The sequence below is a fragment of the Cicer arietinum genome, chromosome 1, assembly GCF_000331145.2.
Source record: "Cicer arietinum cultivar CDC Frontier isolate Library 1 chromosome 1, Cicar.CDCFrontier_v2.0, whole genome shotgun sequence".
In the NCBI taxonomy this organism is placed as follows: domain Eukaryota; kingdom Viridiplantae; phylum Streptophyta; class Magnoliopsida; order Fabales; family Fabaceae; genus Cicer; species Cicer arietinum.
In genome coordinates, this window is record NC_021160.2 from 3,784,500 (window position 1) to 3,800,668 (window position 16,169).

The window sequence follows — 16,169 nt, forward strand, 5'->3', positions numbered from 1 at the left end:
CTATACATAGCATTAAGTCACTAAGAACCAAATTGATTTCAAAGATTGTATAGAATATAATTGAATTTATGACAGCAAAATTAGAAAAAGACAAAGAGAATAATTTTTTTTTGTTGCAACCAACCAACCTATACCTCTTTCAGTGTATCTTTGGAGTAGAGTCGGCAATTTCTAAGAATAAGATGATTTTGTGAGGATGGCGAATGACTGGGAAGTCATTAAAAAAATTAGGGATTAGAGGAATTAAAAGAGGAAAAAATTATTTAGAAACTAAGTAGAAAAAAATGAGGTGAACATGACACCAAAATTAGAAATAGACAAAGAGAAGAATTTTTTTTGTTGCAACGAACCAACCTATACCTCTTTCAGTGTACCTTTGGAGTAGAGTCGGCAATTTCTAAGAATAAGATGATTTTGTGAGGATGGCGAATGACTGGGAAGTCATTAAAAAAATTAGGGATTAGAGGGATTAAAAGAGGAAAAAAAACTATTTAGAAACTAATTAGAAAAAATGAGGTGAAACATAAAAACAAGAGAACTCTCTAAGGCGTACACATAAGTTTTTTTGTTGAGGTGAGATATGTTTGCACATGTGGAAAAAATACTATAAGGTGACATGAGAGTTGACATGTGGTCTGTTTTAAATATATATAATAGATAATAAATATGGTTATAATAGTAATGCAGTAAATTTAAGAGTCACATTCTGCAAGACAAGTCTATAGTTACTTCTTCCCAAAGTGCTTTTATATTCCTTTTTGTGTTCCACTTAGACACCACTAATTTCTCATAAATCAAGTCAATTGTTTATTTTAATTTTAAATTAACAAAATAAAAAACTCTAATTCACCCATCTTAATCAGATCATCAATTTTAAACTCATTTTCCACAATAAAAGAAACATATTTTTCTAAATCTTAAAAAAAATTATAGATAATTATCCAAACTTTCTCAGAGGCTCCTTCTATGGGGCATCAATTGGATACGTCTTGCACCATACAACATATTTTTTAACCCTTAAATAAATAAATAAATAAATAAATAAATAAATAAAACTCCATAAAAAGTTAATGGTGCATTCTCTATACCATATTTTTCCTCTCTCTTCTCATGTATTGTTACGATTTATCTCTGCATCTTTATCCTTTTTCCTAGGTCTTTTTGTTCCACATCAAGCCTTTCATCTTCTAAATTAAACTGAACCAAAATTATGCTTTGGAAGGGGCTTATAATTATCGGGTTTGATTTAACCGGTGGTCTTGATGTTGTTTATTAAAAACAAATAACAGAAATTCCATGTTAAAACTAAAATTAGATGTTATTGCATTTGCATCTCTTGATTATTCCTTAGCTTTTATTTTATTTACTTTACTTATAAAAACATTATAACAATATACTTTCTTTGCAAGATGAATAGTTTTTTTTTTATTTTAATCAACAATAATCTTTGTTCTTCATGTCACTCTCTTGAATTCTTTGTTGCACAATCATTAAAAATAGTTCAAATATTCACGCGGTTAATCTTTTAAACATATTTCATTACATAAAAGTTTATGTCTTGTTCATGGATACAAAACAAAACATTCAAAATGAATCATTTATGTAAATAAAAAATAGAAACTCAAAAACAGTATTTCAATTTTAAAATAAACATGTTTAAATATATTATTTTGTTGATCATTTTAGCATTTTTGACATTATTGATGATTTAGATATTCCAACGTCCTTGATCCAACAAATATTTTTATTTGCAGTTGAGATTATTGAGATTACATGAAAGTTTTTCTGTAACAAAATATGTTTAAAAAGTTAATCACATCAACATTTATAGACTCAAAGAACTAGCTAATTTATTAAAAAAAAAAATCAAATTAAAAAACTAACATGTTAAAAACAAATTTAAAAACTAACACGTTAAAAACAACTAGTTTAAAGGATCAAATGATACATATAAATATTAATTGATTCATATAACAAACGCAATTGATCAAGTGGTTAATAAACTTTATTTAAATAAATTATTCGAAAGAACTTAAATTCGAGTATTGATTAAGTTGATCGAATTTTATTTACCTTTTGTTCTTGCACCACATACTTTCTGACGATATTACGTTTGATGTTAATTAAATTAGCTATTTTTGCAAAAAATATAATAATAAATTAATAAAATATTAATTATTAATTTTTGGTCCGTAAATGATAATTATGAAAATAATTTTATTTCTTTGATAAAGTTTGTGCTAGACAACTCATGCAACATAAATAATTTTATTTCTTTATTGAAATTTTCGAAATGAATTTCAACAATTCACAATTATAAATACTACTTAAAATTTTATTATATGCAAACTCACTAATTGCTAAAAAAGACTCACTAATTGCTCCCAAACATAATATATATACAAAACTTTATTATTTCAATTGTTGTTAGGTTATTATTAAAAAAATAGCTTTTTTGTTGTTTATTATATCATTCATATATATGCATGTTCATGTTTATTAAAAAAATAGTTACATTTATATGTCGTTGATAATGATTTAAATTTAATATTTTTTATAGGTATTTTATGAAGTTTAATGTTGACACCAACAATATAACCGTTGTGAATTTTTATCGTGATGCTTCCACATTACTTAATTGATCATGTATCAATATGATTGAAGTCAATAATGTTGTTTTCAATAATTGATTTTTGGTCTCTACCAAATATTATAGGGTCATCCTGCTAACATTGTTCTCGATAAGGTTTTGGGATTGGTTGACAGTGAATTTTTATTCAAAGATAAAGTGACTGATAAATTTAATTCAAGTTTTGAAAGAAACTTTAGTGTGAAGAATATTACAAAGATATATTTATCTAATTATAGAAGTTGATAGAAAAAAAAAATATGAATCAACTCAACCTAAAACTTTGATGTTAATTAATAAAATTTTATAAATTAAATATACAAATTCACAATAAAAAAATTTAAGACAATGATGTTGAATATGATAATTTCATTCAGAAAATGTTGAAGATCTTATGGATATGCAAGATGTTGTTGTTATGCAAGTGAGATTGTAGTATTTATTATTCAATTCTTATTATTTGCATTATACACTACTATAAAATTACATTTTAGCTGCCGATCGTAGCGTAGGTCCAGCCGACGCTAAGATAGCGTCGGATGGTGTTTACCGACGCTAGCCATTAGCTTCGACCGTTTTAGCTTAGGCCCGACACCGACGCTAAATCACTATTAGCGTCGGCTTTTGGCCTAGTAGCGTCGGCTTTTGACCGACGCTAAATCCTGTTTTTCTAGTAGTGATAGTTCCTTTAAGAATAATTTCCAATCTTTTTAATCAATTTATAAATAATTAATTATTACATAACTTACCTATTATTTTGTATTTTTATTCATTTGTGTGAAAATAAAATAAATATATGTATAAAAAATTGTAAATGTCAAGCTAAATAAACACTAATTTTTTGTATCCTTCCTATGAATTTTCAAACTTGATAATAACCACTTAGTTATCAACTTTGTGGTTTTCAATTGAAATAAAATATGATGTATAAAACTTTTACTTTGTAAATTACCATAGTAATATATATAAAATAACATTTGTTAAATAAAAAATTAATGATAACTTATCTCAACATTTTATAAATACTTTTAAACAAGATCTCTTGTGGATATATTTTGGAATCAAATTCTATAAATTGAATTAATTACTACAATTTTGAAAATATAATAAAAAATATAACGTGTAGAGTCAATGCTAAAAATATGACACACTCTATTTTTTAACAAAAATTGCATTTCAATATTTAAAATAGAAAAACGTTTTTTTTAGAGAATAATACATTTTTTGAACAATATCAATACACAATATATGAAAAAATCATATCAATTACAACTGAACAAAATTTGACGAATAATAAAATACTAAAAAACTTAATAACAAAACGAATCAATTGAAAAACTTGTTAGAAAAGCTTTGAATGTGTGTATACTTTGGAACAATATATATTTTTTTGTAAAGAATCAACTATAATCACTATTGAATATTTTTTATTCAGTCATAATATATATACCATGATAGCATACAAGCATACAAGCTTTAATACGGTTGTCAGTACTACTACCATGATCAACATAGAGCTGTCATTAAAATTTCAAGTTAAAGGATGCCAGTACTATTTGTAAGTTTTAACTATAACTGAAATTGCTCCAGTTTATTAGAAATTTAAAATTTCCTTATATAGATCATAATACCATATATGAGAATTTTGACTATATTCAAAATTATCGAATTTACATGTATAGAAATTTTCACACTATAAATGCATTGGTATTAAATTCATAATCAATTAATATTTATATAATTTTATAAAAACTTGAGTATATAGCTGTCATTTGAAATTGCTGCCATTAATTAGAAATTTAAAATTTCCTATACAAATCATAGTACTATATATAGACCAATTCTTATGTTATTTCTTTCAATTATTTTAAAATTATAGCTACTTTTTTATATGTGTATTTAAATAGCATGTCTAAATTATTGTCACCATACAAAAATTATTTCTACTGTATAAACAATTCTTACACTTGCAAGCAATAAAATTTTCTTTATATGTAAAGTTTTGAGAAGCGTGAAATTATTCAACCTTCATCACGATTTCCACAACGAGTATTAATCCTTCATTCATGATAGCATAATAAATTAAAATTAAAATCAATAGTCGTGTTATAATTGTATTAGATTTATAGATAGTATTATAACTGTATTAGATTTATAGATAGCTAGTTGTGATACATTAATTATAATGTGAGATTCATAATGTTCCTATACTACTATTGGTCAAAAGATATAGCGAAAAAACACACTTTCTCTTAATTTAAATATAAACAAAAATATATTATGTATTTGCTAAACAAAATTGAAAAAAGTTATTTTAGATGAGAATTTTTTTCAATATATTTTCTATGTTAAGAATTATGGTAGAGTCCAAGAAAAAGAGAAATAATTAAAGAGAAAAATAAAATTTGAAATGATTATACAAATAATTGTTTTTACAATTAAAGTATGATGCACTTTTATATAGTGCTATTAATGTAACTAACCTAACAAATTTTATCTAACCATAAATAATTTTAACTACCTCTAATAGTCCCCCACAAGTTGGAAGTATGTGACAACATTTTCAACTTGGAAAGAACAATACAAGAAAAAGAAAAATACAATGAAAATTTTTTTAAGAAAAAAATAGAACCCGTAATCAGTTCAACTAAACAACAAAATTCATGTAGAAAGTGATAGCGGCCGAGGTGCATAACTCTCGTCGAAATGTTCAGCCTCTTTGGGCTAACTTGAAAATCTTCCGGTGTCTCCACGGCACTCACTCCAATATAGAATCAAGAATTTCAATATTGGATATTCAAATGTCAAATGTGACCAAAAAAACTTAACCATAATATGATGGAAGCACATAGAGAATAAAAAATGTTTAATACCATATGGTAAAAGAACAAAGAAAATGGTAATTGTTTTACTATCATATGATAGAAGCACAAAGAGAAAATCAACAATGGCTAAAAAAAATAAAATTATAGTGAAATATATCACTAAAACATCTTCAATTTTGAATCTACAATTATTATACAATCAAGTTGAAAAAGAAAATGAAGAATCACAAATTTGGATTCAAAATGAGGAAGAAAAGATAATGAAAATTTGGAAAAAGAATATAGCGGAATAATTAAAGAGAAAAATAAAACTTGAAATGATTATATAAATAATTGTTTTTACAATTTGAGTATGATGCACTTTTATATAGTGCTATTAATGTAACTAACCTAACAATTTTCACCTAACCATAAGTAATTTTAACTACCTCTATTTTATATTTAATTTTTTTTCTCTCTAAAATACTTTACTTCAAAATTAATATACTAAAATGTACTATTTTCTAACTTTTGGACGTAGCATGTGAGAGACCGTACGAAACGAAACATATTTTTCTAAGTGTAAGTAGTTGGTCTCATTGACCTTCTGTCCACATATTTTTTTACTAATTGATATAATAAACAAAAATTAATAAATAAATAATTAAAATGTAAATTATTATTTAATAATAATATAAAAGTAATTAAAATTAGTTAAAAAAAACTATAGAGTAATTAAAATAAATAATATAATGTTGTTTTTGTGTTTTAAAAAATAGAAGAGAAAAAAACAGATAGAGTATTGTTGCAAAGTTATTTAATAATAAATAAATACTTCAAATATAAATGAAAATAAACAAGAGAATGAAAATAGTATTTCAGAGTTGTAACAACTACTAATGATTATGTACTAAATTAACTTATAATTTGTTTTGATCTATTGAAATTAAATAATAGAAAACTAACTAACTATTCTCCATCTAGGGATGGGAATAGGCCAGACCAGATTTTGAAAGTTCTGATCTGGTCTACGATTAACTTTTTAGGCCTACGACCTATTATAGACTTTTTTTTCGGTCTGTGACTTTTTTAAAAGTCTGGCCTGACCTTTTTAAAAGTCTGGCATGACCTGGAAGCCTATTTAAAAGCCTTATTCATATTAAAACATTTAAATGTTCTACTCATAACAGATGATGCTCCCTACATACTAATATATATCAATAACAAATATATTAAACAAAAAATAATTTTTCTAACAAAATAATTTTAAAAAATATGAAACAAACGTCATTTAAACCCTAAAACATAATTTTTGGTTTCAAATAATAGATTTTTTTTTTTTTTTTTCTGAAACAAATGCACCAATTATTACCTCTCAAACAAATATAGAACGACTAATGAGTGATTGACTAATTGAATGACCACCGAATATGAAACGACTGCCAAATATGGAATGACTACTGAGTTGTTGCTTAATTGATAGAATTTAAAATAGGAAATAATATTATTAATATAATAATAAAAAATAACATTAATAAATAATAAAATATATATAGGCCGACATGTCAAACATAATATGTTTTTTTATAAGCACGAGCTATTTAAATAAATAGGCTTTAAAAATAGTCTGAGTCTAACCTTTCTATTAAATAGGCCAAACCAGGTCATACCATAAGTAGGCCAGACCATAGACCCCTGACGAACGACCTAGCATATTCCCATCCCAATATCCATCATCTAAGAATAATATTTTGGATTATTATCGGGTAACCGACATAGCTTGTGCAATTTATTTTTAATGTTTATTTTATTTATAATATACTTAAATGTATCTTTTTTTTTTCTCTTAAAAAACAAATAAAATGCTAATTTTTTTGAATGTGTTTAAACAACCATATATATGTTAATTTAAATTTTAAATAAAATTGATGACGTAATAGGAGTTATTCAGCTACAAAATAAGAGAAAGTTGCTAATTTATTTATCATATTTTGAAAAATAGGAAGAAGTTAAAATATTATAACACTTTGTTTTCTTTCGTCCATGATATATTCAAAATCGATTTCTTAAAAAAAAAATGAAGATACATTTATTTATAATATTATAAATAATAAAATAGACGAAGTAATAAAATGCATGACAATATGATTACTCGATCATAATCCAAAATACCATCCGTATGTGACCTATAACATTATTAGATCCCTATAATTTTTTTAATTTTTATTTTGTATTTCTTTTAATAATTTTAATTAATTATTAATAATTTTAATTATTTATTTATTATATCAATTAATAAATAAAATTAAAAAATATGAGTAAACAGTCGCATTCTCAATATATAATCAATTACTAGCCTAATCATTTTTTTGCTTCACATGATCGTATCTTGTAACCACTTAAAAACTAAAAAATAAGATATTTGTCATATATTAATTTTAAAGTAGGATATTTTAAATAAATAAAAAATATGTATAAGAAAAAAATCTTCTAGAAGAAATACTATCTCTTTGAAATATTAATGTTATGGATTTTTGTAGCTTTTATTTATTATAACTTTAATTTTTGTATATATTAAAAAAGTTTAACACAAACGTACATTCGTAGCTCACTAGCTCACTATTATTTGCATGTGTACAACTATTTTACGCGATTAATATATATAAATTAAATTCTTTATTTGGCATAAAAATATTAAATTCTTTATACATGAGTTTGATTTGTATACAATAAATGTGAGTATAAATAAATGAATATTGATTTTGACGGTATAAATGAATCTTCTTTTTAAGAATGGGACTGCATAACTTTTTTTATTCAAAAGGGAGTATATTGACTCTTCATGAAAGATAATAATAATAAATGAGTCCATATTTTAAATATTAATGTTTATTATCATTATATATATTTCAATTCTCTCTAAGAGTGTAATCACATTTTTCATTAGTTAGGCAGTGATGGCACAGAATACTACTGAGGTTGACGATCATGGAAGTGATAACAAAGCCAACCAAAAGGTTCCATTTTACATGCTTTTCACATTTGCTGATAGCCTTGATGTAATGTTGATGATCGTTGGAACTATTTCTGCTCTTGCTAATGGAATGACACAGCCTATAATGACTCTCATTCTTGGAAAGATTATCAACACCTTTGGCTCAGCAGATCAACACCACATTGTTAAGGAAGTTGCTAAGGTATTTTTTTTTTCTTCACCTTTTAACTATTTTTATATTATAGAGATTGAGATTAATAACTCAACAATAATGTTTGCTTACTAATTCATTCATAATCAATAATAAAAATTGTGATTGCAGAAACTAATTTAGTTCAAATTTCAGGGTTCATTATTATTTATTTACTTGGCTATTGGATCTGGAATAGTATCATTCTTACGTAAGATCACATTTTCCCTCTCTCTTTTCTTGCTTTTTAACTGTTAGTTGATGGTTTTAAATTGCAACCTGAAACCACAATAGTATTGCAAGTGCAATTGTGGCTGCATTGTTGGGAGAAACCATATATCATTATATGCTAAATATTTTTCTCCCCATCTGTGCAGATAAATAATCAAACAAAAAATAATAATTACACATAGCAATAATAATTGACAGAAAATTAAATACGAGACAAACAATTTTTAACGTGGAAATTTTTTTCTCAAATTGAGAGAATAAAAACTACGAGACCTAAAAACTTCCCATATAATAATTAATGGTACACCAGAGTCTTCCTAATAACATAACGTCAATCAACAACAACAACCTTATAACAAAAGTGAATATGACAAGGTAAGTCTCAAAACAAATTTGCTACACACATGTCTGAGAAACTGAATTCCTTTCTTTTTCTCTAGCTGCCGTGCGTGCGTGCGTGCTGTTACTGTTACTGTTGCTGTTTTGTTGTTTTTTCTTTTATTTCAATAATAACAATACTAATAATAATTATAATAATAATACTACTAAAATTGGTGGGTTCCACTTGGAGAGTGAGCCCACCAACAAATCTCCCCCTCCCCACTCAAGTGGAAAGGTATTGCTCAACCATACCAGTTTTCTTTCTACATCATATCATCTTCGATAGAGGCAAGATCTTCATCATCATATCTGAGCCATTCTCATCGGTATGAATCTTTTCAATTGTAAATGACTTCATTTCCAATGTATCTCGTATCCAATGATATCGCACCTCAATATACTTCGACTTTACATGAAAAGTCGGATTCTTGCTAAGATGGATGTACTCTGACTATCGCATAATAACAAAAACTTGTCTTACTTGAGGCCTAACTCATGTAGGAATTTCTTCATCCACAAGAGTTCCTTGGAAGCTTCAGTTGCTGCAATATACTCAACTTCAGTTGTAGATAAAGCAACACACTTTTGTAAACTTGATTTCCAAGACACAACTCCCCCTTCAAACGCCATCATATAACCTGAAACTAATTCAGTTCAAATTTCAGGTTTCATTATTGTTTATTACCTGCTATTGGGTCTGGAATAGTATCATTCCTATTTTCTTGCTTTTTTACCATTGGTTGACGGTTTTAAATTGAAACCTGAAACCACAATAGTATTGCAACTGCAATTGTGGCCGCATCGACATCAATCTATTGCAATATCAAGGTTCACAATGCAATTGCAATTGCAAATGCAGCTGTAATTTAGAATCATGATAAATGCAACATTCTCATAATAAGGGTTATTTTGTTGAATTCTGCAGAGGTAGCATGTTCGATGGTGACAGGAGAAAGACAAGCCGCAAGGATTCGTAGCTTGTATTTGAAAACAATATTAAAGCAAGATATTGCATTCTTTGACACTGAAACAACTACAGGAGAAGTAATAGGGAGAATGTCTGGTGACACAATTCTCATTCAAGATGCCATGGGAGAAAAGGTATCTGCTCCTCACCTTGATTAATTCATATAAATATATAGTATATCATGATTTTGCTAATAAATGATAACTTTATTATAATGATATAGGTTGGGAAGTTTATTCAACTTGCTGCAACATTTTTTGGTGGTTTTGTGATTGCCTTTGTAAAAGGATGGAGACTAGCTGTAGTTTTGCTTGCATGCATACCTTGTGTTGTCATTGTTGGCGGATTCATGTCTATGTTGACGGCTAAAATGTCGATTCGAGGACAAGCTGCTTATACAGAAGCAGGAAATGTTGTTGATCAAACAGTTGGAGCCATCAGAACAGTAAGACAATTGCATCAACTATAGAAACAAACACCAAATGATTAACTATTTGGCATTTGTATTTTAAATTTTTAACCATTGTCTATAACTTCTGTTTTTTAAAAAATTGATCAGGTTGCATCTTTTACTGGGGAGAAAAAAGCAATAGAAAAGTACAATAGCAAGTTAAAAGTTGCTTATAAGACATTGGTTCAACAAGGGATTGCCTCAGGGTTAGGAATGGGGGCACTATCATTGATAGTCTTTAGTACCTATGGACTTGCAATGTGGTATGGTTCCAAATTGGTCCTTGAGAGAGGATATAACGGTGGAACTGTCATGACTGTAATCATAGCTCTTATGACTGGTGGAATGTAAGTGCGGCTTTGGTATTTGATTGAATAAATTGTATTGACATGACATTTTTTAGTTATAAGCCTTTGAAGGGTATCACAACCTGAAGATAAATTTTCATTGATTGACAGGTCATTGGGTCAGACATCCCCATGTTTAGATGCATTTGCTGCAGGCCAAGCAGCAGCATATAAAATGTTTGAGACAATTAAAAGAAAGCCTAAAATTGATGCATATGACACAAGTGGTGTTGTCTTGGAAGACATAAAGGGAGATATTGAACTCAAAGATGTTTACTTTAGATACCCTGCAAGGCTAGATGTGCAGATCTTTGCTGGATTCTCACTGTTTTTTCCAAGTGGCACAACTACTGCTTTGGTGGGTCAAAGTGGAAGTGGGAAGTCCACTGTAATCAGTTTATTGGAAAGATTTTATGATCCTGATGCTGGAGAAGTACTTATAGATGGTGTGAATTTGAAGAGCTTGCAACTTAAATGGATAAGAGAACAGATTGGTTTGGTTAGTCAAGAGCCTATCTTGTTTACTACTACAATCAGAGAGAACATAGCATATGGAAAAGAAGGTGCAACTGATGAGGAGATAACAACAGCAATAACACTTGCCAATGCCAAAAAGTTCATTGACAAGTTGCCTCAGGTGTGTATAAATATTGCAAACTTTGACACTAGTGGTTCTTGTTTTAGGCTTGTTTCTTCGAATAAGTTTGATTAAAGTTAATAATAATGTGGTATTGTGTTTGCAGGGTCTTGACACAAAGGCAGGGCAAAATGGAACTCAACTTTCTGGTGGACAAAAGCAAAGAATTGCAATTGCAAGAGCAATATTGAAGAACCCAAGAATCCTTCTTCTTGATGAAGCAACAAGTGCATTGGATGCTGAATCTGAACGTATTGTTCAAGAAGCTTTAGAAAAAGTGATGTTTAAAAGGACTACTGTGGTTGTTGCGCATCGGTTAACAACTATTAGAAATGCTGACACCATAGCAGTGGTTCATCAGGGCAAAATCGTGGAGAAAGGTTATATATGAACTATATATATATATCTTAGTTTTTGATATATTCTCTAAATTTTATTAAGTCATTATGGCAATCAAGGAAAGTGTACTCACTTTCGTAAGCTTCCTTTTTACATAGGAGCTCATGATGAGTTAATCAAGGATGAAGACGGTGCTTATTCTCAGCTTATTCGTCTACAAGAAGGAGAAAAAGAAGCTAAAGTCAACCAAAACTCAGAAGCAGATAAGTCAAGTCACATTTTAAATAGTCACATGGCTAGATCTTCCGACCAGAGAATTTCCTTTGTGAAATCCATAAGCCAAAGATCATCAGGGATACATTCCCTGTCACGTAGATTTTCCTTTCCTCATCTGAGTGGTGTACAAACAGAAGAACCAAATATTGAAGAAGGTGAACTTGATAATAAGAAGAAACACAAAAATGTTTCTATAAGACGTTTGGTCAAGTTGAACAAACCTGAGGTTCCTGTCTTAATACTTGGATCCATTGCTGCAATAGTGAACGGTGTAGTGTTCCCTATATTTGGCCTAGTGTTTTCATCAGCCATTACTATGTTTTATAAACCTCCAGAACAACAAAGGAAAGAGGCTAGGCTCTGGTCACTTCTATATGTGGGTTTAGGTTTGCTTACTCTGGTGGTTTTACCAATTCAGAATTATTTCTTTGGGGTTGCTGGTGGAAAACTTGTAGAAAGAATTCGTTCATTGACATTTGCAAAGGTTGTGCACCAAGAAATTAGTTGGTTTGATGACCCTGCAAATTCTAGGTATGTTAAAAATGTTTTTTAGCATCAAAACAGAAGAAAAAAAAAAGATAGAATACTTAGTTATCATGTGTTAGTTTCCTTCTAGTAATCAAACTGAAAGAATTGAATCACCTTACAGTGGTGCAGTTGGTGCAAGATTATCTACAGACGCTTCGATGGTTAAAAGTCTTGTTGGTGACACATTGGCCCTCATTGTTCAAAACATATCAACAATCACAGCGGGTTTAGTTCTAGCATTCACTGCTAACTGGATTCTAGCTTTTATAGTTTTGGCTGTGACGCCGGTGGTCCTTATTCAAGGAATTCTTCAGATGAAGTTTCTTGAAGGATTCAGTGGAGATGCCAAGGTTAGCTTTACTTTTGGCTTTGTACATTAGATTAAGGGGATTATACATTGTGGAAATAATGAGACACTTTTTTACTTTATCTATTTAGGTAATGTATGAAGAGGCAAGTCAGGTGGCAAATGATGCTGTTAGTAGCATCAGAACAGTTGCATCATTTTGTGCAGAATCAAAGGTGATGGATATGTATAGGAAGAAATGTACAGCGCCAGAAAAACAAGGTGTTCGTTTGGGGCTTGTTAGCGGTATAGGATTTGGTTTCTCTTTTGTGGCTATACATTGCATGAGTGCTTTCTGTTTCTACATAGGATCTGTTCTAGTGCAACACGGGAAAGCAACTTTTCCAGAGGTTTTCAAGGTACAACAATCACTCAATCCACTTAAGTTTCTCTACTTTTGATATGGTTCTTACTAGAGAATTTATGCAGGTTTTCTTTAGTTTAACAATAACAGCAGTAGGCATTTCCCAGTCTAGTACCTTGGCACCAGACACTAACAAGGCCAAAGATTCCACAGCTTCAATATTTGAAATTCTTGACAGTAACCCTACTATTGACTCTAGTAGCAACGAAGGCGTAACATTAGAAACAGTTACAGGCGATATTGAACTTCAACATGTCAGCTTCAATTACCCAACAAGGCCTCATATTCAAATTTTCACCGATTTATGCCTAACCATATCTGCTGGAAAGGTAATTATTACTTTAGTGATGTCATAATCATTTAAGAATATGCGATATAATTGTTGATATATTTTTATATGTAGACTGTTGCCTTGGTCGGAGAAAGTGGAAGCGGAAAATCAACAGTTATAAGCCTCTTAGAGAGATTTTATAACCCAGATTCCGGACATGTATTACTAGATGGAGTGGATATCAAAACATTCAGATTAAGCTGGTTGAGGCAACAAATGGGTTTAGTTGGTCAAGAGCCTATTCTTTTCAACGAAAGCATTCGTGCCAACATAGCTTATGGCAAAGAAGGAGGTGCTTCAGAGGATGAAATCATTGCAGCAGCCCAAGCAGCCAACGCACACAGCTTCATAAGTTCTCTTCCAAATGGTTATGAAACATCTGTTGGAGAAAGAGGCACACAACTATCCGGAGGACAAAAGCAGCGTATAGCTATTGCAAGAGCCTTGCTGAAAAATCCAAAAATACTTTTGCTTGATGAGGCAACAAGTGCACTTGATGCCGAGTCGGAGCGTATAGTTCAAGAGGCACTAGACAGAGTGAGTGTGAACAGAACAACTGTGGTGGTGGCTCACCGTCTTACAACAATTCGAGGGGCTGATACTATAGCAGTAATTAAAAATGGTGTGGTTGCTGAAAAGGGAAGACATGATGTGTTGATGAAGATTACTGACGGGGTTTACGCTTCATTAGTAGCTCTTCATTCAAGTGCATCATAAGATTTTTCATTTCATCTTCTTACCTAAGACTAACATCTTCAAGGGTGTTTCAGCACCAATATCATATCTTATTTCAGTTTTCCTTGTTGTTTATTAGTACTATGATTATTTGTATTACTATGTGTGTAAATCTGCCACTTTAATACAGTTGATTAAACATTGTTTATTTCTTAGAATAAGAGGGATTTGATCGTTATGTTGTCATCTCTCTTCATTAGTTTCTTTTCTTTTTATTCTAGTTTATAAGGAGTTATTGTATTAATTGTATTTATTTTTTGATGAGGATGGCTGAGTGCTTACCTTCTCTATATATTCCTTTCTTAACCCTATTGTTTAATATATGAGAATATAACATTTCTATTATCTGATTTACTACATGGTATCAGTAGCAAATCGATCATTCCCATGACCAAATACGAAATGGTTACAGAAATAGAAACCAACATACTCAAGGAGGACAACAATAGATCATTTTCACCTTAAGTCAACACCAATCATGGTGTAACATTGGAGACCACCACCCATCTATCGATTACAGGACACAAACTGAACGGGAAAAACTACCTTCAATGGTCACATTTAGTTTTGATGTTTATCAGTGGCAAAGGAAAAGATGAATATCTTACTGGTGAAAAAGTTGCCCCAAAAACAAAAGATCCAACTTACAAAAACTAGAAGATCGAGAACAACATGGTCGTGTCATGGCTAATAAATTCCATGAAAAATGAAGTAGGTGAGAATTGCTTGTTGTACACCACAACAAATGAAATTTGGAATGATGCAAAAGAATTTTACTCGAGCAAAGAAAACACATCAACCATCTTTGATATTGAGACAACTTTGTAGGATTTGCAACAAGGAGATCTAACAGTCACACAATTCTATAACTCTTTCGAGCGTCAATGGCAACAACATGATGTGTTTGAAGAACATGCTGGACTTGCTCGGCTGATTCCAAGAAATACAAGGAGATTGTTGAGAAGAAATGAATTTTGAAGTTCTTGATGGGACTTAACAAGAACTTGGATGAAGTACGAGGAAGGATACTTGGAACCAAGCCTTTACCAAGTATCAGAGAAGTCTTCTATGAAGTACGAAGAGAAGAAAGCAGGAAGTAAATGATGTTGGGAGAGTCCTCTACAATAGCTGCCATGGAAAATCAGTCAGCACTTGCTGTCCGAGGAGTCCAGCATCATACTGGAGATAACCGGTTGAAGAAGAAGAGGCCTTGGTGTGATCATTGTCAAAGAACTGGCCACTCTAAAGACATATGCTGGAAAAGTCGAGACAATCGTGTCTCAACTAAAGAAGTAAATCACATAGGTGCTCCCTAATCCACTCCATTTAGTCAAGAGCAAATTGAAGCCCTCCAAAAGATGTTCTCTCAGATGTCCTCCCATAAAATGGTATCGAAGTTACATCATTAGCTCACAAAGGTAATTTCTAAACTGCTTTTATTGTTGAAACTGGAAATCATAATCCATGGATAGTTGATTCGAGTGCTTCAGATCACATGACGGGTGATAAATCACTATTTCATCATTACAGTCCATGTTATGATAGACTACTTGTAAAAATTGTTGATGGTTCATTCTCTAAAGTAGCTGGTACATGTTTAGTCACTCTGTCAAAAGAT

At 30.1% G+C, this 16,169-nt stretch overlaps 1 protein-coding gene across 1 annotated transcript; it reads left to right on the forward strand.

The window, feature by feature from the left end:
- Window positions 1-8,390: 8,390 nt before the first annotated feature.
- Window positions 8,391-14,708, forward strand: LOC101499191 (ABC transporter B family member 9-like). The gene is made up of 12 exons (XM_027335450.2): window positions 8,391-8,630; window positions 8,775-8,839; window positions 10,133-10,331; window positions 10,421-10,642; window positions 10,757-10,995; window positions 11,107-11,632; window positions 11,739-12,012; window positions 12,130-12,778; window positions 12,897-13,125; window positions 13,214-13,480; window positions 13,551-13,814; window positions 13,889-14,708. Exons 1-12 carry the CDS (start codon window positions 8,391-8,393, stop codon window positions 14,531-14,533), a joined length of 3,819 nt encoding a protein of 1,272 aa, XP_027191251.1. The 3' UTR covers window positions 14,534-14,708.
- Window positions 14,709-16,169: the final 1,461 nt, after the last annotated feature.